The sequence below is a fragment of the Corvus cornix genome, chromosome 5, assembly GCF_000738735.6.
Source record: "Corvus cornix cornix isolate S_Up_H32 chromosome 5, ASM73873v5, whole genome shotgun sequence".
In the NCBI taxonomy this organism is placed as follows: Eukaryota; Metazoa; Chordata; class Aves; order Passeriformes; family Corvidae; genus Corvus; species Corvus cornix.
The window spans coordinates 3,313,229-3,338,439 of NC_046335.1; the positions used below are offsets into that span (position 1 = coordinate 3,313,229).

Consider the following 25,211-nt stretch of genomic DNA (forward strand, 5'->3'; position numbering starts at 1 on the left):
CCAAGAGGGGAAACTCTGAGAAGAAAATATTGTTTGTGCTGAAGGGAGCAGTGGGAATACTGGGTTAGAGAGCAATGCAGGTGTTTTTTCATTTTCAGTCTTGATTATAAAACTATTTTTTGGACCTGTTAGAATGGGTCTAGAGGAGACCACAAAGATGCTCTGAGATGCAGAGAGCACCTCTGCTCTGGAGCCAGGCTGGGAGGGCTGGGAGTGTTCAGCATCGAGAAGAGAAGGCTCTGGGGAGACCTCAGAGCCCCTTCCAGGGCCTAAAGGGGACTTAGAAAAAAGAGGGAGTGTGACTTTTTACATGAACAGATAGGGATGGGACAAAGGGGAACAGCTTTAAAATAAAAGAGGAGAGAATTAGATTAGATATTGGGAAGAAGCTCTTCCCTGTGAGGGTGGTGAGGCCCTGGCACAGGGTGCCCAGAGAAGCTGTGGCTGCCCTTGGATCCCTGGAAGTGTTCCAGGCCAGGTTGGACAGGGCTTGGAGCAACCTGGGATAGTGGAAGGCGTCTCTGCCCATGGCAGGGTATTAGAACGAGGTGATCTTTAAGGTCCCTTCCATCCCAAACCATTCTAGGATTTTATGTTTTCTGTGTTTTTTCACTAAAAAAGTTTCAAGTCTTGTAAAACAAATCTGAATCTGATGTTTTTTGGTGGACTTTTCTATAGTTCATACCTCCAGAATGGTTATTAACATGGAAAGTATTGCACCAGGATTATTTCTGGTGTCCTCTTGTAGGTTTGTACCACTAAATTTTGAAGAGGAAATGTGAAAAGGGAAAGACCTGGAGCAGAAGTTGTCACAGTTCATAAGGCACTTGGGCGTGCAGAAGTTGTCCTTTACTGAAATTTCAGTGCTATTTTGGGGCCTTTCTTTTTTCTATAAGAATGAATTACAGTGGAATTTGTGCTATGCTTAGGATTTCTGAAATTTTAATTGTGTCAGTTGCTAGGTGTATTGACTACAAAGCTCTGAAAATATCAAACTATTTTTTACTTCAATAATTCTTGGGTTATTAATGGAAAAAAAAATCTTTTAAAATAGAGCTAAAAAAAGATTAAAGATCCATGGAATTGGTAGCTTTCCAGATTAGTTTAGATTTTAAGGAGTCTTTTGGAAACAATCATGCAATAAGATACTGTATTTAATCTTGGTCTCTACTGCAGTTTACCAGTCAAAACCCCTGAGCTCATCTGAAACTTAGTTCAGCAGATGTTTTGTGTATAAAGTTCTCTTGAGAATTTCTATAACCCAGGTGATACTTTGTCTGGGAAGGATTTGCAGTGTGTCCTCTTGGCTGCCTTGTGTCTTCATCTTGAGCACTTTGGCCATGATGTGTCACATGTCTGTGCTTTGGGTGTTCAAAGTCCTTTCTGGTCCCTTTAAACGGGTTCTGTGCTTTTTTACAAGCTGCAAAGCAGTTTAGGGTGGGAAATACCCTGATGCTGCTTTGGGATTGCTCACCTGCGTTTGTGTGACCCCAGCTCTGCTCACCAGCGCTCTGTTCCCTCCCTGTTCTGCTCCTGCTGCTCTGTCTGTGCTTGGATGAGCTCTGCAGGTGCCTGGTTCTGGCTGAGGGATAACTGCTTGGATTGTGGTGTTGTGCCACATGCTGTTGTGAGTCTTGTCTGCCTTGCTGTCCTGTTCCTGCTGTCACTGGTTAGGGTTCCAGCTTTATGTTGCTGGCTGTGACACCCTGGTGTCCTGTTTCTTTGCCTCTGCTTGTGTGACTTCACACTGCAGGCCTGGAGCTGTTGGAGAGATTCTCATTCCTGGCAGCTGCTGGAGCTGCTGCCCCAATGGTGTCAGAGAGTCCCTCTCAAAGAGACCTGGTGGTAATAGAGCTCTGGAGGCCTCTGGGTGTAAAGGTGGCTGCTCCCTGTCCAGGAAGCTGGGGCTGAGAATCATCTCTCCAGATGGTGTGTCCTCATGGAGGAGCTGTGTCACCAGGTCCAGGAGTTGCACAAGGATGTAAGAAGTTTGTGTGGCATTCGTGGGAATGAGAAACCTCATCAAGTTCAACAAGTCTGGGTGCAAGGTGCTGCTTCTGGGTCAGGGCAGTCCCAGGTATGAGTACAGACTGGGAGAAGAAGTCATTGAGGACAGCCCTGCAGAGAAGGACTTGGGAGTTCTGGTGGATAAGAAGAGGGATGTGAGCTGGCAATGTGTGCTCACAGCCCAGAGAGGATAACTGTGTCCTGGGCTGCTTCAAAACAGGAATGGGCAGCAGGTAAAGGGATGTCATTCTCCTCCCACAGGTTGCCCAGAGAAGCTGTGGCTGCCTCATTCCTGGAAGTGTTCCAGGCCAGGTAGGACAGGGCTTGGAGCAAGCTGGGATAGTGGAAGGTGTCCCTGCCCATGGCAGGGGGTTGAAACTGGATGGACTTTGAGGTCCTTTCCAACCCAAACCATTCTGGGATTCTATGCAATAGGATGTTTTCAGAGAGCTTAGCGACCCAGAAATCTGAATTCCCTGCTCTACATCAGGGATCCCAGTGGGCTCTGCACCACATCTCACAAGAAGTCAGAAGTGAATAAAAGAGGGAGACTGGAAAGTGGTCACTGTCTATACAAGGAGGAATATTCCTGTCCCTCCTGAAGACTTGACGTTAATAATAAGCGGTGAGTGATTGCAGTGAGTGACTCCCTGCTGCAGGGGACAGACACATCCATCTGCCCCCCTGACGGGTTGCCCCAAGGAGTTTGTTGGCTGCCAGGGACTGGAATCGGAGATGTCACAGAAAGACTGCCAGGAGAGCTTAAAGGTCAAGATAAAGTTCATGAGATTACTGATTACTGTTGTGTTTTTTACCCTTTCTTAAATATGATTGATTCTGTGACAGTACCGGTTGGTTCAGTGATGGGCTCAGCCACATCCTGTGATGGGACATGTGGAGGTGGCTGGAAAGGGCCTGGGGCAGCCCTGACCTCCTCCAGTAGAAGCTCTGTTAGAACCTGACACTAATTAGTGATTTTCTTATCTTTGTTCTTAGCCTGTAACCTGCTCCTTAGGAGCTTTTTGCTTTGTTTTGTAAGGTACATCTGGAAAGCCCAGTGAATCCAAAGCTTGTGCAGAGGGTGTGGGTAGTGTCTTGTTTGTTGATGGGTGGGTAGGTTGTTTGTAGATGCTCCTAAGGAATCTGTTCTGGTGGAAGTTTGCAGATGTAATGAGGCGCTTTGTTCCAAAATATGCTGTGAAAAATAGTTTGAGCTTCTTTCTGCGTGAAATCTGTCCTGAAGTTGGGTATACTTGGATAGCTCTTTCCCTAAGTGCAGAGCAGACTTTTTTGTGACCTGCTGGCCTTTAAATTTGGGATTTCTGAGTTCAGCATTTTTACATTGTCCTTGCAAGGTGAAAGGTAGTTCTGCATGGAAGTGTGACATTGGGGCACCAGCAGTGGCCTACTTTAAACAAAAGTTTGAAAGGATATAAGATTTTGTGACAATTCATGAGGCATTTATGCTAAAAGTAGCAGAAAATGCTCTTACGTGAGAATAGAGTGGATTCAGGAATATGATAGAAAAGACCTGGGCATTTTGAATGACAGAAATCATGGACTCATAGCATGTTAAGGGGTTGGAAGAGACCTTAAAGATCATCTCATCCCAACCTCCTGCCGTGTGCAGGGACTTCTCCCACTAGACCAGGTTGCTTAAGGCCTTATCCAGCCTATCCAAATATTTGCAAGTAATGGCACAGTTACTTCTAAAACTCTTTTTTTGGTACTGTTATATTTAATCTAGTGTTTGTACTGCTGAGTAAGGTTCGTTGAATTTGGATTTGGAGACCCTTAGGAAAAATGTGGATATTTTAGAGATGCCTAATGGATATTGTAACCTCTCAGCCTTGCAGGGGATTGGCAGAATGAATCCATGTGGACGAAACTGTGTCGTTCTGCTTTGAGTCTTTCATGCGTCTGTGTGGGCTGGGTTTGCTTGGGGTTTTTTGGGGAGTGTTTTTCGGGGTTCTTTTGTGCCTCTGTCTGCTGAGAAGGTATCCACAGTGGTACAGGACAGAGAAATGCACAAAATAACCTTTTGGTTAAAGGGTAAGATTCCACTGAAGTAAATAGAATAGAATTACCCCTCATTCTGCTAAACTGTGTAGGTCTGGACCTGCAATCAGGGAATATGGGGTGGTCTCAGAAAGGAGAATTGGTCACCCAAGGGCTGGTCCAAACCAATTAGAGCCATAGAAACCTGTTAAAGGCATATTTAGCTCAGTGAATTGAGTTTTAAAGATGATGAATTTAGCGCTTAAGTCACCTGCTGTGGGGTTTTCCTTGTTAGCAGAGTTCTAAAGAAGGTGCTGTATTTATTTATTTGCTGGATATTTAGAAGTCACTGTAGGTTTGTTCTACTATTTTAAGAAGCCATTTCATACCCCATGGAGAGATGTGCAGGAACAATTATCACTGTGCATTTTGTGCTGTGGGGCAGGGGGCCTTCTTCCCTCTGTAGTGTCATGTATGAGATTTTTGGTTTCCTGGTGACATTTTACTTTGTTGCTATTTACCAATCAAAAGGCCAGTCCTATGCTGGAGTACACAGATGCAGAGATACACAAAGATACACTTGTAATCACAGATTTGCAACTGAGTTTATTTCTGTTGTGTTCCAAGAGCTGCCAGGAAACAGGAGAAGGAAACTTTAAGAATTAGAGTGCGTCGTTATCCCGTGCTGCTGGATCACTAACAAACTATTCCTGGTGAACTGGTGAGGAATTTCTGTGAGGCAGGGCACGTGATGGTCACTTTATGAGCTGTCACAGCAAAAACAAATCCACCCTCTGCATGCCAAAGTGAGTCAAGTGCACCTCTCCAGCCAGGATCCCTGCCATCAGGGTGATGAAATGATTGTTGGCAATCCTAATCTGTCACATTGGGGTTATAATAATAATAATAACAATAATAACAATAATAATAATCAGGATGTTTTTTAGCAAGCTAATGTTGTGTTCTTGAGAAAGGTGTGATTCTTCGTGCTGGTTTTGACTGGCTTTCTCTAAAGTGGGGTGGGTTGGCTCTCTCCTGGTGTTCAGGCTGATCTCTTCCATAGAGGCAGTCTGGGTTTCTGCCTCTGCTGTTTGTCCTGAAACTCCCTTTTCATGTCAGTTCTGCATCTTGCAGTCCTTTCTACCCATCTTTGCATGTGCAGGAGCAATCCAGCGAGACCTCAGCCTCACAAAACCAGGGCACGATGTCTCCAGAGCTCTGGGAGTGCTGCTCTACTATATTTGGAACCAGCTCTATTGCTTCTATAATAGGAAGGCTTCTGGAAGCTTTCTCCTTCCTCTCGCCCCAAGAAAGTAGCCTTTCAGCTGAGCTTTCATTAATTCACAATCTGCATGGCAAAACAAGTGTAGTTTTATCAGCTAAATAATTCAGACATGGCTCGTGGGTCATGTGGCCTCGAGTGTGGTGTGTTCAGGGAGGATTTTTGCCCATGCCCCGTGAGCTGAGGGTGCAGCAGCCACAGCCCCACTTGGGGGGTCTTTGCTACCCCCAGTTTGTCATTCAGGGCACGCGACAGTGACAAGGGGTGCCAAGGCAGCTTTCTAGAAAGCAGAGTGATGTGTGAGGCCCGTGTGTTTGTCACCAGAGCTGCAGCAGCACTGCCCAGTGAGGGATTTACTGGTTTTGTTTTCGTCTTGGATCAAGCAGAACAAATCTAATGAGCCAGTTCTTAACTTCTTCCCAGCTGAGCAGCGAGTGATGTCCTTACCCAAATTGTGCAAGGCAGCTGAAGCCTTTCAGGAATAGCTGAACAAGGGAAACATTTGTAATATTATATTTTCCCAATACTCACGCAGGGCTAAGAGGGTGCAGTAGAGCTTGTCTTTCCTTTATTTTCTTTTTCCCTTCTGAGATTTTCCTTTTGAGCGGACAACTTAGTCCTTCCAACACTTACCCCACTCTAAGAAAGCATGTGAGCCATGAATGTGGAGCCTTTCATTCTTTATTGACATGATCTTGGAAGGAAAACAGGTTCTCCCTGTAGTGCTTCATTGGAATGAGCATTTCACATGCTTATCAGTACAGCAAGGAGTGCTGTTTGACAGCAGTGAGGAGTCAAATGTTGCCTTGGAGCCCTACATGCTCATTTCCCTGCTGACACACTCTGGCTTTTCCCCACTGTGCATTCAGAAGTGTTCCTTTCCACTGACTTGAAAGAAGCTAAAACCCACTTTGTAGCAGCTGCATTTTCCAGCATGATTCCAGGTGTGGATTGGAGATGGCTGAGTCCAATCTGAGTTTCTGAGAACCTTGTCCTGCTGGGCTTTGTGAGTTCCTGCCAGGTCAGGGGTAAGTAGGTTCAGGGAGCTGACTACTTTTGGGTTAATTCTGACCTAGTGCAGCTCCTTGAGAGGCTTCAGGTGAGAAATCAGGCAGGGAGGCAGTGCTGATAAAGGGGAAGGTGTGAAAGACTAAACAGGCCCAGGTCCTGGAGTCTTTCCTCATAAGAGAGATGCTCCAGACCCCTCATCATCTTTGTGGCCTCTGATTACATGGGAATCTTCAGTTTTCATTTAAGTTGCTGCTCTGTCTGGTGTGATCCAAGGATGGGAGCTTGGAGGAGCTTTGAGAAGGAAGGTCTGGAGTGAATTTGGTGGGGAAGTGAGCAAAGGGCAGTGGTAACCAGGTCCTGCTGCTTTGCCTACTCTGGTTCCTGGTGCCTAACAGAAGTGCCATCAGCTGGTTTTGGTGTGGGAGTAGACAAAGGAAGCTCCCCCACATCAATTCCAGATGGAGCCCCTGTGGCAGTTTCATTGCCTTTAGATCAGATAATACCAGATCTGATTGACCATCAAACAGAGGGGAAGCTGAGCACACAAGGTTTCACAAGGCAAACGGTGCCTGTGGTGGCTCTTCCGGGGTTAAAAGGTAGTTCTTTAAGGTGTTTTAAATATGTAGAGATTACCTGAAGAATGGTTAAAAAGAAATGGTTGTGTTCCTATAGGTGTCTAAGAGGCTGAGGACCTGGTGTGTCATCTCACTGTCAGACATGGGCTGGGAGCTGCTGTGGATTGTTCCCAGTGGGAATGTTGGGATGAGGGAAACTTTGCCAAAGCCTCTTGCTTAGGAGAATCTGGTGCTGTTATAGGTGTCCTGCGGGGGTTATGGGGAGGGAGGGCGGGATGACTAGGCTGGGGAATGGCAGAATTTCACATCGGGTGCATTATTCTTTTGGAGACAAGGATCATGGAACAACCTAAGCTTGAGCTCACTGGTGGGGGAATGGACATGGAACCTGGTTCTTGCAAGAAAACAAATACCCTTATCTTATTATAAAGCCTCAGCACTGACTTTTTCCACACCAATGACTGTTTTTGGTATTAACTCCTCTGAGCTCTGCTCTGAAACACTTGCTGCTGCTTCCTTCTGCATCCTGAGTGTGCTGACGCTCTTTGCCCAGCTAATCCAGTGTGACACCCCTGTGGAGCATCCCAAAGCTTGCCCTGCATGGAGGTGGGGTGGTCAAATGTGTTTTGACACATGTTTTTACCAACAGGGTGATTGTTGCTGAGATCCAGTCCCGAGGCCATGGCCTCCTTTCAAGAAAGTAAATTTTCTGAGAGGATGTGCCCACCCTTTGAACTGGTTTGTTGATCAGTTACTGTTGCTACAGCTAAAACACACTTGCCCTTGCACTTATCAAAATATCAAAAGCTGTAGTGAATTGCTACACGGATGAGGAGACCTTGACTGCGGTCTGGTTGAGTTGATACATTTGTTTTCCTAAGCTGCAGCAGTGTTCAAACCTGGTGATAAGAAGGGGAATTTTGTGGGACCGTTCCCTGAGCTGCCGTCCGCGGCTGAGAGGATGTGATGCTTTCTGCTGCCAAAACCCGAGTCCTTCCCACATCTTCTGCAGAAGGGCATATGTTTGGGGGTGGTTTCAGAGAGGGAGAAGAACACGATTAGGGTTTTAACTTCCTCTTCTGTTTTGTTTCTCTGTGCATCTGTATTTCAGTTTTTCGGGCTGTACCCGACTCTGTGCAAAACTTAAATCGGCTGCAGCTCCTTCTGCTAAGGATCAGCCTTGGTACAGAAACAGTGGTAGTTAAAAGGCAGTAAGTATATCTGCTAGCTTAAATGCTGGGGGCTTTTTTCTCTTTTCCTTTTTTTTTTTTAATTCACAAGCACAGCTTTTTACTCCTCACACAGTAGGAATTTGTCAGGAGCTTGCTGGCATTAATAGTCTATTTCAGCTCTTTTCTATAGCCCAGCAGCTACAGAGGGGGGGAAAAAGCATGCTTTGTATGGAGCTGTGGTTGGGTCTGTGCTGCAGTGCCCATCTGAACTTGGCTGTGTTTATTTTGTCAGCTTTTGCTTCCCTCTAGTAGTTGCTGGTCCCTTCCTAAACTCACGAAATCCCACCATACAATGCCTATGCTTGGATCAGGGTTGTGGCTGCTCCTGCCCTGAACCACTTCTCTTGATGGTTTTGCTTCTCGAGCTCTTTACTGCAAACAAGATATCTTTGGGTTTCAATTCTTTGTCTGGCTTTTTATCTTCTCAATTGATCTCCAGAGGAGTGGGACTAGGACAAGACATGTGGTATTCCTAACCAGGGATCCATGGAGAGGGTTTAAGCTATTGGAAAAGTGAGTGGCATTCTTGAAATGGTGTGGTTGCGTTTATTTGGGTGTGGATATAATCATGGTTCTGTGATACAGTTCCTGCTGAGTTTGAAATGCTAGTGTCAGTAAAGCCAGAAGGAGAGCCAGACAAAAGCTTGGAGAAAAGTCAGAATTTCAGTGCCTCTTACTGATGGTTCATGGGAAAGTAACGGTTTTGTGTTTGATTTTCCTAAAGCACTGGGCATATGCTTTTTCTTCTCTGTGAATTACTGTTTGTGAATATATATATCTTTACAGCATCAGAACATCAGAAACAGCTGGTTTTTGTGCCTAGGTTTCACTTGTAGAGGTAGGTCCTTGTTACAGACTCTGGGTAGTCTGATGAAAACGGTGTTTAACTACAAAGCTTTGATTTCTGCTGTTGCTGATCACAGCAGCCTAACTCCTGGTCTTCCTGGATCCCTGGAGCAGGGGACGTGCTCTCCTCCTCCTGCTCTGCCTCTGCCATGCCTGTGTCTCCTCCACCCCACACGTTTCTTAGCCTTGTGTAGAGCTCAGCAGAGATTTCTTCATGAAGACTGGAATGTGTTTATATAATACTTTATATATTATTTTAGGCTCCTGCTACTCAAGTGTAGGCAAACGCTTAACCTCTTATTCACCACCATTAGACGAACCATGAAATTGCTGTAGCAGACATCAAGTCAGGTGCATCTAAACCAGCTTCTGTTTTTCCTGCCTGGAAGGTTCATCCTTCATCATTTTCCTGGCAAGTGTGGCTACCAAGAGCAGGTTTTCCAGGCCAGGAGTGTTTAGTGGGAGCATTGATTGTGATCCACACCGGTCAAGCAGTGCTGTGCTGAGCTGGGTATAGTGGGGGCTCTTCTGTGTGGGAGGTGTCGGGAAGGGGGTGATGTGAGAGGCTCCATCTCTGCAAAAGCAGGGGTAGGCAGCAGTAGGAACACCAGGCAAAGCTGCTGAAAAGGAGAGAACAACCTGCTGCACTAAATCACAGCTCCCCTGGGGGCACAGCTCCATAGTTAGCATCCTCAAATGGCATTCCTTTATTACGGCATCATTGTGCATGGTCCTCTAGAGAGGAAGCAAACAGTCTCTAAAACAATCTGCTGGCAGCTCAGGCTGGAGTATTTGAGGTTTTCCAGGGCTCTTTTGCTGTGTCACTCTTCCCTTTAATGTTCCAGCTCGAAGGTTGTTGTTCTTTCTCCATCAAAGTGCGTTAAAGAGCCGGTAAGAGTGTCTGCTCCAAGGACAAGGTGTAGAAGGCAGCAACCCAGGGAGAAAAAGAGATCCTGCAGAACAGCTTTGTTTTGGTGTAATCTGTCTTATCTGCATGTGATGCAAAGACAGGGCAGTTTTCACAAGACTTGGAGGCTGCGTGGTGACATGTTTTCTGTCCTTTTATGAAATCCACCACGTTATTTTGATTAGAGCGCTAACGTAACTCCTGGCAGCCTCAAATCTCACTGCTAGCAGCTACTTCCCTCCAAAGCCTGATGTGGTGCTAACAAGCAGAGAGATCTTGTGCGTCCTGTTTACATGGAGCTGGGAAGACAGCGTGTTCCGTGGGAGGTGCCAAGGTAGTGCTGCAGTCGGATATAAGGTGAAAAAACTCTGTGTGTGCAGACCGGCTGTGGTGGGGCGTGTTAATTTGTGTTTAGTGGTGTTCAGGAACTCCAGCTGCAATACTGGCATGATGATGTTCTTTTATATCTGAATACATATCTTTTGTATCTATGCATGCATAGCATGTTTGTGTTTGTATATATTTATATTTTTATATATATCTATTCTCTCTCATGGGAAAGTCCGTGTCCTGATCATCTGTGCCTGTGGTCTTCTCACGTAGCTCTCTGTTGTTCAGTTTTTAGGTGGCAGAGACACGGTGAAGCTGCGTGTGGGGCAGGCAGAGCTGATGGGGGAGCCTGGGGTGTAGCCCAGGATGGACTGGCTGTGACGAGGTGCCTTAGCTGGAGAGGTCGTTACCATGAAGAGTTCCTGCAGAGCTGGCCTCCACAGGGAACCGCTGAACTCCACATCCTCCACCTTCCATCAAGTCAAACGGTATGAACAGACTGGCTGCTCTGCCTGCAGCTGAGTGTCCAGCACCGATTTTAGCCTTCTCCTTGTCCTCTCCTATTGTCTTGTGCTGTCGCTCAAACGTTTGCTCTAAATTCTGACTTTTGGGTAGTGTTCAAGGGAAGCGTTATAATGGCTTAAGGGCAGAAATGTTCTTTGACGTTTTTATTTGATAATGACAACTGCAGATTCACTACAGCTGGTAGTGTACTTGGAGAAATCCTTGGGTTTTCTAGCAACAGCTGTAAATTAGTTTGGGAAACATGACTTTGAAGTAAAACTTAATTGGCGAAAGGCTCGTCAGAGTAGGCATTAAAACATGCAGGCAGCTTAAAGCAAGTGGAAATGCTGGCAGTCATTGTTGTGGTTTGTCTTACTGTGGACTAAGTAATTAGATTAGTTTAAGCTCAGATTTTGCATTGCTCACTCTCCTGTGTCTCTTATTAAGGAGAAATGCACGACTGATTTCAAACACTTGTGCTTATGTGACAATTAAGTGAATGCCTCTCACTGTGTCTCCTTATAGGAACACCGTGCAGAACAACTTGTCCTCATGCAAATGCAAGGACATGCCAGTTTGTTTGAGTTCAAGCTACTTCAAAATATATGTGCATTTTTTTTTTTTTAATTCTTTTTCTGAAACCAAGGCTCTTAAACTTCCTCAGTCTGGAGGAAGAGCGCCAGCTTTTTGGTTTCCAAAGGCTGTGTGGGTTTAAAGCAAACTTTTAACCTTTGTTCTTTGTGGTTGTGTAGACAGCATATACTTGCTATGTTAGTCTCATGGTAATTTAGTGCTGGAAAAGACTTCCTGGGTCACCCAGCTCCTTGCTTTCTCAAGCAGGATCTCATAATCCCTTTTGTGAACTTAGTCCAGCCTAAAAACATTTACATCTTTTCTTGCATCTTTTCTTCTCTCCTGCTGTAGATTAAGCCATTACTGAAGATGACAGATCTTGCTGTGCAGTTAGGAACCTTTTAATTCCCAGGCTGAACATTCATGACAGTTTATAGACTCATTTAAGTTTCTGTTCCTTTTATTTTCCTTTTGCCTAAGGACAGCTGCTTATTTTCAGCGGTTTACCTCTTCTTCCCCATTCTGTAAAATGGGGTTGTAACCCTCACCAGTGGTTTTGTTGTGCTAAGTGACCCAAGTGTTCTCCAGTAGCTTCTTGAGAAGCAGTTGCTGTTGTTCTCAGGGTGATGCCCCTCACAGAATATTCTCAGTCCTGGCTAAAAGTGTGTGCTGTGCTCTGGAGCTGGTCTGGCTGGAGGGCTTGTCACTGCTGTCACAGCATCACCTCCACGTTCCTGTTTCATGGATGTCTCTATGGTGGCCAGTTCACCTCAGTTACTTCCAAAATGTATAGATGTTCCTTTTGCTGGTGCATCACTGCATTTCAAAACCCTCCTCAGTTTCTTTTACTTGGAGCTTTGTGCCTCTGCTGTTTTGGAACTGCCTCTATTTCTGTGGGTGCAGAATTAGTGCTGAGGTCATTCCTAACAAAATCAGATGTTCCCAGGGCTGATTCTTGAGGCATGTCTTTGGTTTCCAGGCTGGTATTTTCTTATTCAGCATCACCTGGGGCTGTCTGCTGCTAAGACAGCTCCTTTGTCTGTTTTCCCATTTCTCTGCCAATCTGTCTTAACCAGTAAATCTCTTTGTGCTCTCTGAAGTCCATGTGAGTAAGATATAGTAGATTGGTTTAAAAAGATGGGTTGTTTTGAGAACCTTGAGGTTAGTCTGGCATATTGAACTATTCCCTCTTCCCCCTTTTTCTCTGTGTCACATTAATCCTCTTTGCTTGCAAAGCACCTTTATACTGGAGTCAGAATACGAGCACTGGAGAGGCTGCAATCATTCTCCTTCTCTTTCTCCCCTGCAGTGCCCCCTCCAATGTGCCACATGTTTATTACCTCCTATTGTTGCCTTTCAAGAGGTTTATAAATCCTGTTTCTTGGCCTGCAGTGCATGAGCCTATCTGGTTTGGATTCTAAAACTGGGATGAGCCAATCCTCACAATTTTTATGAAGCTCTCTAATCCTCCCCCTGCCAATGCTCTTGTTCAGATTAACGCCTGGGCTTTTGCCCTCATCATCACCTTTACCTCCCCTCTTTAAAAATGGTGCAAAGTCAAATTTGGTATTTTGTGTTGTACTCTTGATCTCTGCCCTGCCCTTGCTTGCAGCCCTGTTTCTCTTTTTTCTCACAAACTAAATAAACCTTTCACTTTTCCTTTGTTGTTAAATATCTCTGCAGTGACTTAATGCTGCACCAGTTCTCATGTTTATTCCTAGACTTTTTGATCTCTAAGAAAGAAGTTTCCAAGTGATATGACCCAAAACTTGTGTCTGCTTCTGGTATCCTTCACGAAGAAGGATCACATCCAGTTGGAGTTTCTTTGGATCTTGTTTGGGATGTGTTCTTAATAATGAAAACACCTTTTGACTCCTGGAGAATGCTGTGTGCAGTGAAGTCCTCCACACGCCAGCTGACTTCATGAACCAGTTTCTTTCAGTCTTGAGTTTCAAAAGAGCAGCCTGATAACTTGCCTTCAGCTCTACTTTTGCTTATTTTTTATTTTGAATGCTGAGTCTGTTACTGATCGTGTGGTCCAAGGTTAATTTCTGCAACCTTTCATGTGTTCTCATTACATATGCACAAAAATGAAGGCTATAAATAGCATCACTCTCTGTTGGTTCATTAACAAAAGAAATTTGTTGTGCTGTGATATGGCGAGAGGTCTCGCTCCTCTTGCACTTCATAAATCAGAAAACAAATTAATAAAGGTAAAACATTTCCAGAAGGATATGTGTCAGTTACCTGGGCTGCTCTGGGCAGCTTTCAGCAGAAGCCCTATAAAACCACCAGTTTTCATCTTGCTGTTCTGCTGTGATTTCCTCTCATCCTGTCCCATGACAGGCGCGTGTGCCATCCCATCATCTCCGAGGTACACGTTTCTGGAGCAGCTGATAACCTTGAATTCCAAATCTTTCAGTTTATTTTGTTCCCTTCTGCTTTGTCATCTCTCTGTCATGTCTGGCATGGCTGGGAAGCAGGGCTTTGAGCTTCCTGAGGCTCAGCGAAGAATTGCTGCTGCATCACTCCCTTCATGGTAAGTGCTTCTGTACAAAAGCCTGGCGAAGCAGTGGCACTTCTTCCTGTACAAAATTTAGAAAGTAGCCAAGGCAACTGTGCTTTGCTGAAGGGGGTGTGTGTGTTTAGTGTAAAATGTGTTCAAAACATTAATGGGTGGGAGCCTCAAAGCGGAGTGGTCTGTGTTGGGCTTGGGGGTGCACTCTGTCACCCGAAACCTCTGTGTGCTGGAGGTGATGGGCTTTGTGGGGTGGCTTTCCTGGCTGTGCTGTGTGCAGCTGTATTTGGGTGTTGTCTCCCCCAGAGTCAGGTTATCTGAGCACCTGACACAGGCGAACAAGCTGGGGAGGGATCCAGAGCTGGGAGTTTGGTTCTTACGTTGCATTTAGCTCCTCTGCTCTTCTGGGCCAGCTCTGCCCCACGTTTTTGGCATTCTTCCATTTCCCCCAGGCTGGCCACTGGAGCAGAGAGCTCTCCTTCAGCAGCCACATGCCTTCTGTTTGCCTTCAAATCCCACTCTAATCCTCGCTGGCTCTCCCTTTTCTGCAAGAGGCATTTTGGAGATGTTGGGAGGTGGGTCAGGAGTAATTGCTGCTCCAAGGGGAGTGGGTTTTCAGGAAATCAGATGCTTCCACGGCTGCCAGAGTCAAACCCACCCCTGCTCTGGAGCATGGTGCTTCCCAGCCCTCCTTTCTCCGAGCTTGGACCCTTGCCATGCTCCAGAACAAACTCCATGAGTAGCAGAGTGCCTTCCATCCCGGGACTTTCCCGCCCCGGCAGAATCCGTGGAATGCCTTTGAAGCAGCTCTCTGTCTGCTTTGCCTTGCCCTGGCAGTGCAAAGGGGATGGAAATGGTACTGGAGATCGAGCCCAGAGGACCCACCAAGCCCTTCCAGAAATAACAAGTGGTTGACCGTGGTTCACTCCCACTCAGTGCTCAGTCCTTGCTAATTGTCAGTGGCCTTTATGGCGGAGGAAAGCTCTGTGGACGGAGAACTGGGATGCCAGGGAGGAGAAATGCTTTGCCAGAGGTGTGGGGTTTTTATTGTTGTTGATTTCTTTTTTCCCTTTTTTTTTTTTTTTGGCCCCTGCCTTGTGTTAGAATGTCCTGAGGGGTTTTTCAGAGCTGTAGTTGGCACTGGGTGTGCAGTCAGCAACACGAGGAGCTTTTGTCGACTGGAGTTGGTGTTTACAAGGAGAAATCCATAGGAAACTTGGGGGTTTTGATGGAAATTTTCACCCTAATAAAACCTTCCGATGCTTTGCCCAGAAAACTTGCAGTGTGAATATGCTGCTTGTGAAGATTATGCTTTTTTGTTGTTGTTGTTCTTGCTGGCCAGATGAAATCTTTTGGCTGCACAGGGCATCAGCAGAGTCCCTGACCTGGGAGCTACAAGGGGAATTAAGGGCTCTCTGTGGACCTTACAAAGGAATTGTGAAAATGGAGTCTTTTCTAACAGTTTTTCCTCCAACTTTGGAGTTTCCACTAAAGCAAATATATTCTTGTTTAAGGCTGCTGTGATTTAGAACATGCATAGATACAAAAGGATGCTGGAAGATTCTGGCCAGCTTGGCCAACCAAGCTGGCCAGAATCTTCCAGCACCATTCCAAAACATGGAATGATTTGGGTTGGAAAAGACTTCAGAGCCCATCTCATTCCAACCCATTGCCATGGGCAGGGACACCTCCCACTAGACCAGGTTCTTCCAAGCCCCATCCAGCCTGGTTTTGGACACTTTCAGGGATGGGGAGTCCACCAGTGGGTTATGGGTCTTCCCTTGGGTGGGGAGAGGAGGGGGGGGTGTGAGTGTCTGAGCTCATATAAAGGAATATATTTCTGTATCAACAATGTGTAGTAACCAACTTGATAAAACTACAGTGGAAACAAGCTGTAGTTACGACTTGTGAAAACAGCAGTGTCATTCCAGCAGTGCAAGTATCCTGTTTTTCAGACACGGCTGATTAGAAATAGAAAAACTGGCCCCTTTATTTCATCAGCTTAAGGATGGAATAACAGTATAAAGGCAGCACTGCTCGTTGTTTCAGTGCTGATCATTCCTGGCAGAATTCTCTCCTATCAGCAATTTAAAACCGCACATTTGGGATTGAAAACCTTTTATGTTTGCTCCCGTGGACTTCTGAAGAGTCGTTGTCTCTAAAGATAAAATTAGAGAGCTTGATAACTTAAAGGGTGGAGGAAAGCAAACAGAATTATTCTGGAATGAAGTTTCATAGGGAATATGTGACTTCACCTTTTAACAACTATTTTTGGTGGCTTTAAATATTTAAAAGCTTACCTGCAGCTGCCACAGCTCTCTGCTTGCCAGCACTGAGAAACAGGGGAGTCTGTGGGTGGGGACTGGGCTCTGGTTCATCTTCAAAGCAATTTCTGCTGGGAAGCCTTGTTCTAATTCTAGGAGCTAGAGATGAAATGTGCTGCTGACGTGCAGGGAAGAAGCTGTGATTGCCTAAAAGTTCATTCTCAATGTCCACAGCAAAGGGTGTGTGAGGTGGGGGCTCGTTTTTTTCAAGTGACGCTTTCAGGTAAGGCCCACTGCTAAGATGACTTTTAAAATGAAAGTTCTCTTCCCTGCTGCTGGAAAACTCTGAGGCAGGTGGCAGCTGGTCTCGTGGAGTTTGCAGTGCTCTTTACAGCTGTCTGAAGTTATTAGATGAAGGTTTTCTTTAAATCCGGATCCATTAAAACATGTGCAATGAACTGAATGCTGAATTCAAATGAGGCAATTATTCTGGCAGTAAAACTTCTGACTAAGGCATAATTTTGTTATGTAAATTATAACTTTTCAACCTGAAATGGTATTGTTGGCTGAGCCAGGGACTAACTGAAACACAGGAGGAAATATAACCTTAAACAAGAAATCTGTAATAGGTAAGGCAGAACTTTACCCTTTGTCTTTCTCCATAGAGCAGGAATAGCTGGGAGCAGCTGAACCAACTCTGCTGGCTGAACATGTCCCCTGAGCCTGTTGGGGTAACCAGTTTGGTTCTGTTTTTATTCATACAATACCTGGTCTCACCTTCATTTGCAGCTTCTCTTAATGAAGGGTGTCGAGCTGATTGTCCTGCTGGATTCCTGAAAACTGCTTGACGAAAGCCTTCTAAAAACAAGCTCAGCTCATCTTTCAAACACCTTGGCATGAGAACTCATGAATGAAATTTGATCTTCTGCTCCTGGCTCAGGAGATTGCAGCATGCAAAGTCGTGTTTTTAATTGCATTCACCTCTTCTCCCCAGGGTACGGTGGCGAGCAGCCACTGGAGCTTTTCTCTCTAGTCTGGGAAATGTCCTTCTGGAAGGGAAGGCTGCAGGCACTGTTCTCTGCAGCAGTTTGCTGCAGTGCTTCACCTGCTGCTCTTCTGGGCTGGGCTTTGGCCAGGGCACATCAGTGGCCTGACCCTGCTTTGCTGTGAAGTACAACCACAATGCGGCAGATCCTTTGAAAAATGAGGCCAAAGCAAACTCCAGCAGTCCTGATTTCCCATTTTTCTCTTCGTGCATCCATTTCAACGCCCCAAAGTTCTATTTTTATGAGATTATTTTAGTTTTTAGCATCCAACTGAGGAGGCAAACAAGTAGCTCAGTTGCGTTTTGCAGAGGAGACTAAATTGGGAGGTGACCCAATTCCAACGAGCTGGAATTGGCAGGGGGAGAGAATTAACCCAGGGACTGGGTAGGTGTGTCTGCAGCACTGACATCTCTTACCCCCACAGTCTTTAGGTGAGATGCAGGTGGTTTTGGCACTGTCTGGTTGCAAGAGCCAGGTGATGGTCTCCCTTAAAAATCCAGAGGGAAGGAATCTGCCTTTCCAGTGGCTGCTTCCTGGCCTTCAAAGCACTGCTTGGACCAGAGGAGTGTAGAAAGGTGAACTAAGCCCTTCCTCTTGCTGCACCTCCCCAAAATCTCTGTGCTTGCCCTCCCTTCTTGTCATTAGGGCCAGAAGGAGGGACCAAATCTCCAGGGAAAGCAGTGGTTAAGCAGCATGGCTGCTCCGAGTCCTGGAGGCTTCCTCTGCTTGGGCAGCATCACTTATAAATTTGTTGGACTTTATAGACCAACAAATTGAGGTTTTTAGTTAAAAGCTGGTTTTAGGCTAGAAACATACAAAGTTGCCATACTTAAGCAACTCTCTTGGTGTTGGCTCTCAAGGGAAGCGTGTTCAGTGCCTGAGTGTGCCTGTGTCAGCTCATAATGAACGTGGCATTGAACCTGCTGCTCTTCAACTCTCGAGCACGGATCATCCCCAAAGAGGAGGCCTTTGAGTGCAACAACTCAAAGATTACCATGGAAATGTAATCTATAGTTAGTTCTGTAATGTGCTTATGCGATACTCTTGGGAGAAGAGCCTGGAGTCTCCTGGTGGTTGCATCCTGTGTGGCAGTGCCCTGGGCTCCAGCGTTCCCGAGCTTTGAATAGAAGATGGCTGTGGAGGTGTGACAGGACAGAGGAGTCTGGGGCTGCTGCAGGAGGGCTGCTGCTGCAGTGTCAGCAGCATCCAAGGGGTCCTTCTCAGCTCTGGAATTCTTGACTGTAAAATCCCATCCTTGAGAGTGGGTGTCCTCAGCTGCATGCTATGCTGCTGTCACTTTTGGGGGCATATCTGATGTATAACATAAGGATCCTTATGGGAAAGTCACCAAACTTGCCATTATCAATATACTAAAGGAAAGGTTTCATTGCCCGGAGAAGCTGTGGCTGCTCCATCTCTGGAAGTGTCCAAGGATGGGACTTGGAGCAACCTGGGGTAGTGGAAGGTGTCCCTGCCCGTGGAAGGAAGTGGAACAAAATGAGCTTTAAGGTCCCTTCCAGCCCAAACCACTCTGTGATTTCGGGTGATGCTAGGAGATTAGATATCCCCTGGGATCTCTGATTATTAGAATTACTCTTGCTTATTTCCCTTTTGATCTTTAACCTCGCTTTATCTGCTGAAAGGAGTGTGTGTGGTAGCTGATGTCCAGATAAACCCTGTGACCTATGTGTGCCTTGCAACTGGATTGAGGAAGGAGCAGGCAGAAGGATGGCTCTCGCTCAAGAATGAACCACTAGCTATGTTTTCACAACTGATACAACTTAAACTTTAGAATTTCTCCTTGCAACTGCCTGGAAACAGATTTCTCTAATGGGAAGTTCTCTCCTACTGCAGGAAGTTCTCCAAGGGTGGATTTTGCAACCTTGGTGGCTCTTTTCCTTTCTCATGTGGTTCCTCTCGAGGTGTGGGCTGGTGCCTGCTCTGGGCCACCTTCTCTGATTCCACACAGGCATATTTTGCAACTATAACTTCTTCCCTCTCTGTTTTTCCAGGGTTTCTGGTATGCACTTAAAGCCATATCTCAAGTTACAGAAGAAAGAGCGATCCCCAGAAATAAGCCAGGATTCCCTGCGAGGCCACCAGGGACCAGCACAAGGAGAAAAATACGCCAACTGCACCAAACTGAGCGTTTTCCCAAAACCCTCCCTCGTGACTCCATCTCAAAAGCTTCTGGGGATTATTTATCCAAATACTATGTGCAATATGAACGGGAAAGGCCCAGCGGATGGTCCAAGTGCCAGGGAGAAGAAGAACGCCCTGTCTGCGACAATCCACCAGGGAGAAGAAGGGGAAGGGCCGCTGGATGTCTGGGCTGTGGTGAAACCTGGCAACACCAAGGAGAAAATCGCCTTCTTCGCAGCCCAGCAGTGCAGCAGCAACGCCCGCACGGGCTCCATGAAAATCAAGAGCACGTGGGACATCGACGGGAGAACGGCCAAACGCAGGAAAAAATCGGTGGATCTTAAAAAAGCCAAAATTCAGCTGGAAAGAATGAGGGAGGCAAACGCCAGGTGCTCCCAGCCGGAGCCTTTCGCCTGCGGCATCGAGCACTGCTCGGTGCACTTCGGCAGTGACAGCGCGGAGGGCGCGTTCCCGGGCCGCTCGCTGTCGGTCATCGAGATGGTGGCGTTCCTGGAGCAGCGGGCGAGCGCCCTGCTCGTGGACTGTGCCAAGACCTGCACGGCCGCCTCTGCCACCAGGCTCAGCGCCCAGCCCAAGGCCGCCCTGCCCGGCTCAGACCCCTTCTCCTTGGCCGCAGCGTGCGAGGCGCACGCGGAGCGGGGCCCTGGCGAGCCCCAGGGTGAGCCCGTGCGCGTGCTGGACATGGTGGCCAAGCTGGAGTCGAGTGCCTGAGGCGGCAGAGCGAGCGGGGAGGCCGGGAGCCTCTCCCGGAACAACAGCTTCCGCAGGAATGTCGGCAGGGTGCTCCTGGCCAGTGGCACCCAGCCTGAGGGAGAGGTGGAGAAGGGGGTCCCGGCTCAGGGGGATGGGCTGGGGGAGGCAGGGGTGGCAGAGGCTGGATACGGAGGCCGGCTGTGGCCCTCTGGGTGACACCGAGCTGTGGGATGGCGCTGCCTCTGCCCAGCAGCCGTTTCCTTCGGGGCTGGATACCCGGGTGGGGAATGTGAATTCGGGACTTGCCCAGGCGGTGTTGGCAATGACAGCTGGCAGGAATGACACTGAAGCACAGATTGAGCCTCCCAGGGCTCTGCTGTCCCCATGTCCAGCTGCTGCCAGGCTGCCACCAGATCCCTTGCAGAGCAAGAACACGACTGTTGATTGTACGTCGAAAGAGTCTGTAATTTTCCCAAAGCATCCTGCTAGGAAGGAGCCCTTATGCATCAGTATATCAGTCACCAAGACAGAGAAAGGGTGCAGGAAGGAGAAGCACTCCAGCTCCAGTTCTGGTGAGGATTCACTCCCAGGGAGGCTGTTTTTCCTCCAGGGTGAGCAGCCTGCTGCTCACGAGCAACAGCCACAGCAGGAGAATACCCAGGAGAAGCCAGGGAAAGTAGCCCAAAATGAGGATGAGGATGCTCTGGCATCTGGTAGATCATGTGTCAGAAGCAGTGTCCCTACAGAGCCATTGGCCCCTTCTGTCCCTCCCACAGAAGGGGCTTTGCAAGTACTTGATGCTTCCTGCCTAAAGCGGCAGGTTTCGCATGACTTTCTGGAGACCAGGTTTAAAATCCAGCAGCTTTTGGAGCCTCAGCAGTACATGGCCTTCTTGCCTCACCACATCATCGTGAAAATCTTTGGATTGCTTCCCACCAGGAGCCTGGTTGCCCTAAAATGCACTTGCTACTACTTCAAATTCATCATCGAGTACTACAACATCAGGCCGGCGGACTCGCGCTGGGTCCGCGACCCCCGCTATCGGGAAGACCCTTGCAAGCAGTGCAAGAAGAAATACGTGAAGGGGGACGTGTCCCTGTGCCGGTGGCATCCCAAGCCCTACTGCCAGGCTCTGCCCTACGGGCCTGGCTACTGGATGTGCTGCCACCGCTCCCAGAAGGGCATCCCGGGCTGCAAGTTGGGTCTCCATGACAATCACTGGGTCCCTGCCTGCCACAGCTTTAACCGCGCCATCCATAAGAAAACCCGAGGAGCAGGAGCAGAGGTGGAAGAGGAATATTAGTGCACACTTTCCTGTGAGATTGTTTGGGGGAGGAGGAGGAGGAGAAGAAGATTCTCATGCCTTGTGCTGTTTACAGTGTATATAGTTGTCGTGATGATTTTTTTTTTCTCACAGGGCTATGAAACTGCACATACTCAAACACAAGAGCCTTTACCTTTTAGATTAAAAGAGAGCTTTTAGTCCATCTCTGTAAATAACACTATAAAAACTAATTATGTACATACAGAGTCTACAGCTGGCTGAACAAGGTAACCCTACAATGCAGCTATCCCAGTGTTGCGGCTATAGGTGTGTGTGTTTTTAAGTGTCTTGTTTCAAAATCTGTATATCCTGTATAATATATGAATGTTTCTGAGAAGAAACTCTAAATAGGTAAAGGTCAACGTGTTTAAAGAAGCTGCAGACAACTTAACTGGACAACCTGAAACTTAGACTATAGAGCAGATCCATTATAGTAGTGTGGCAGTGGATTAAAAAAAAAAAAAAAAAAGAGAGGAATATTATTGTATAGTCAGAATATAAAAAAAGTTCTTGTCTACCTTACCCATGTTGTCTGGTTGGGGTTCTTTTTTTACATAAATAAAATGTGCATTCTAGATCTGCCTTACCAGACTTTCTCTTGTAAGACTTTTGCCCCAAAATAAAAATGCAGAAACTTGGTGCTGTGCTGTAGTTCAGACGTGCAGTGTGCTTTCTCTAGCAGACCTGTCCTCCTACTAACAAGGAAACAAAAAACCCCCAAATCTCTAGTACTTGGAGAACTCCCTGCTGTAACTGTCACAGATTCCAGCTTTTCCTTTCCTTCCTGCCAGCCCTGCATGCAGCAGAGGCTCCTTTCATCGGGAATTCTGGTGCTAGGTGTGTAAAGCTTGCAAAAACAGGCACTTTCTGGTCATCCTGCTTCTTGGCTCTTGTGTGGGCACCTGACCTGTTCCCTGGATGCTCGAGGACAGAGTGTGGGTCCAGCAGGACGAGCGTGGAGGTGCCTTGGCTCTGTGATGTGCTGGAAGCTTTCCTATCTGCTCTGTATGGAATTTTTCCCTTGCAAGAAGAATCCTTGCAGTGCTTTGCCCTGCTCTGCTGCAGCCCCTGGCCTCTCCTCCCAGTGCTGTGAGTCGCTGCCTCCCAGGGGCCCTGCGGAGTTTGTGTCGGATGAACGGCGATTCCTCACACTCGGAATGGGAGCGGAGCGTGGAGAATTTCCCTGGATCCATTCCTGTCCTGCCGTGCGGTGAGCCAGACCTCAGCCTCCCGTTACACCCCTCTGAGGGTGGATGGTTTGGAAGTCTGGGAATGGACCCCTGGCCAGTCCAGCAGCCGCGTCCAGCTCAGTCAGGGGAGCAGCAGCCGTGTTCCAGGGAGCCAAAGGGAGCGTGGCAGCCGTGCCCTTGCCCTGGCCGTGTCCCTTCTCTCCCCCCACTTGGTGCTGTTGCTGTTTCTCTGCCCCTTCTCAGGGCACGGATGGACTCCTGGCTCTCACCATTCAGGCTGGAGCAGCCAAAATCTCTGACCTGGTGCAAGAAGAGCCGGTGCCACCTTCCCATAGGGCTCATCTTGGGCCTTCCTCTGCCCTGCCAACCCCAGGGAGCAGCTGGAAAGGGCAGGGATGGGGTGGCCCTGCACCTGGCTCATCCTGTTCTCTATCCTTTGGTGCTGGAGCAGAAAGGTGTGGAAAACTGCTGGCTGTGGGGGCCAGGCTGAGCCGCCCACCTCCACCTGCCCTGGGATCACAGGGAGTGGCTCGCCTGCTGTCGGAGTGTGAGGAGGACAAAAGAGGGTTTGAAGGCGGATGCTTTTGTTCTTTAACAGTGAGAGAAGGAAAATCGAGCCCTGGCAGCCTGAAATGTGGGCTTGGTGAGCTCAGGCTTTGCAGGGAGGTTTAAAGGATGTGCTGGTTTTATTTTTTGCCTTCACCTGCTCCTGCCACCCCCCGGGTGTCAGCAACCCCTCCCGGAGCTGCTCAGCCTCCCTGCACTGCAGACATGATGACAACCAGGAGGAATGAAATTAGGAATCTAAAAGAAGGGTGTGGCCGCCTTGTAATCGGCTGGGAAGAGGGAGAGGGAAATCAGGATCTCTCCTTAATCCCCGACTTCATCCTCTAACGGGGCACAGGCTTCACCCAAACTTCCATCTGCTCCCTCGGCTGCACCCGGACCAGCAGCAAAACAACTTCCAGGCTGTTGTTTTGCCAAAGCCTTCGGCATCAAAGGCCTTCAGCTTCATTTTGGTTAGGGGCAAGGGGAAAGAAGCTGCTTTCCTGCCCCCCCACCCAAGACTCTGGAAAACTTGAGGCTTGACAGCAGCGAGGAAAGTCCCTGCGAGGCTGGAGTGGAGCAGCAGAGGAAAATATTTTGTAATTAGATAAGGGGCCAGTGAGGTCATTCTATTTGGAACAGGGTGTGAGATTTTGGTCACCTTTGTTGAACAAGGGGGGAAACGAGGATAAAATAATATCATGAGGCTATTTTGTTCTTGGAGCAGGGAAATCCAGAGGACAACTTGCTATCTACCCTACCCCATCCGTGCCCTCCCCCCAGGCTGGCTGGGGAGCGTGGGCTGGTTTATACATCATTTATTACGTTGTCTGCTGGAACTGTCCCTCCTGCACAGCACTGCTGTTAAAAATTGTTTCACAGAGCAAGCTTTTGCGTCCAGAAGTGGGTTGGTTCCGAGTGTTGCCATGCTGAGCTGCCTGCAGGCTTTTTTTTCCTGTAACGTTGTAAAATGCAGATTTCTGTTTCCTTAAGGGATGGTTCAGGGAGAAGCCAAGGTCTGATGAATGTTGGTTTTTTTTTTCCTAAGAAGCAATTAAAAAAAAAAAAAATCCAGTGTTGGATTTACAAAGTTCAGTGTTTAGAACTGAGGATGAAGGACTGCACCATGTGCTTGGCTTCCCTGCCTGGGAGCATTTGGAGTGTCTGGACTGAATTTCCAGATAGGCCTGCAAAGAAGTTGTAATAACATTTCCATTGTCCATAAGCTTCCAGTTTTCATCAAGCTCTGGGGCTCTCCTGGCATGGACAGCACTGAGAAAGCTGCCTGTGGCTGAGGCTTGCGGTTGGGCTCTTGCTCCATCCTGGCTGTTTCTGCAGCAGCTTTTCCCTTTGCTGAGCCCTGTTCCCTGGGGAAAAATCCTGGGATGCTGCAGCAGAGCTCAGTTCCTTGTGTTGGACCCAGTCCTCTCCTGCGGCATCTGCCCCCTGCCAGCCCCTGGAACTCTCGGTAAGGCCACAGAGCTGCTCCAAGGGCTGGAGCCCCTCTGCTCTGGAGCCAGGCTGGGAGAGCTGGGAATGTTCACCTGGAGAAAAGAAGGCTCCAGGGAGAGCTCAGAGCCCCTTCCAGGGCCTAAAGAGAGCTGGAAGAGGACTGGGGACAATGGATGGAGGGACAGGACAAGGAGGAATGGCTTCCCACTGCCAGAGGGCAGGGATGGATGGGATATTGGGAAGGAATTCTTCATAATGAGGGTGGGGAGGCCCTGGCACAGGTTGCCCAGAGAAGTTGTGGCTGCCTCATCTCTGGAAGTGTCCAAGGCTGGACAGGGCTTGGAGCAGCCTGGGATAGTGGAAGGTGTCCCTGCCCATGGCAGGGGTGGAACAAGGTGATCTTTAGGGTCCCTTCCAACCCAAATCATTCTGGGATTTCACACCTGCACAAAACTGCACTGACAGATCCAACCTGTGTCTCGACTCCCACTTCTTGCACGGTGGAAATGGTGCTGAAGCCTCACTCAGGGCTGTTTCTCCTTCCCTCCTGCCTTTGGCTGGTCCAGGCAGTCCTGGTGCAGGGACAGGACTCGGGGCATTACCAGGCTGCTCTCCTGCCACAAACCAGAGTGGGCAGAGGGCAAAAGCTCCTGCTGCTGGCCCTGCTTAAGCAGAAGTGGTGCGAGCATTCTGTCTGCACGAGCTGAGCTCGGCCCCAGACTTTGCTTTGCCCGTGGCCATGACCTGACT

The 25,211-nt window shown here is 47.9% G+C and overlaps 1 protein-coding gene across 1 annotated transcript in view; it reads left to right on the forward strand.

Annotated features, from left to right (window-relative positions):
- Positions 1-21,924, forward strand: part of FBXO34 (F-box protein 34) — a 39,543-nt gene extending 17,619 nt beyond the window's left edge. The window contains 3 exon segments of the mRNA XM_039552150.1: positions 7,985-10,676; positions 19,106-20,120; positions 20,122-21,924. Of these exon segments, the coding sequence (XP_039408084.1) occupies positions 10,600-10,676; positions 19,106-20,120; positions 20,122-21,252 (2,223 nt within the window). The 5' untranslated portion in view covers positions 7,985-10,599 and the 3' untranslated portion in view covers positions 21,253-21,924.
- Positions 21,925-25,211: the final 3,287 nt, after the last annotated feature.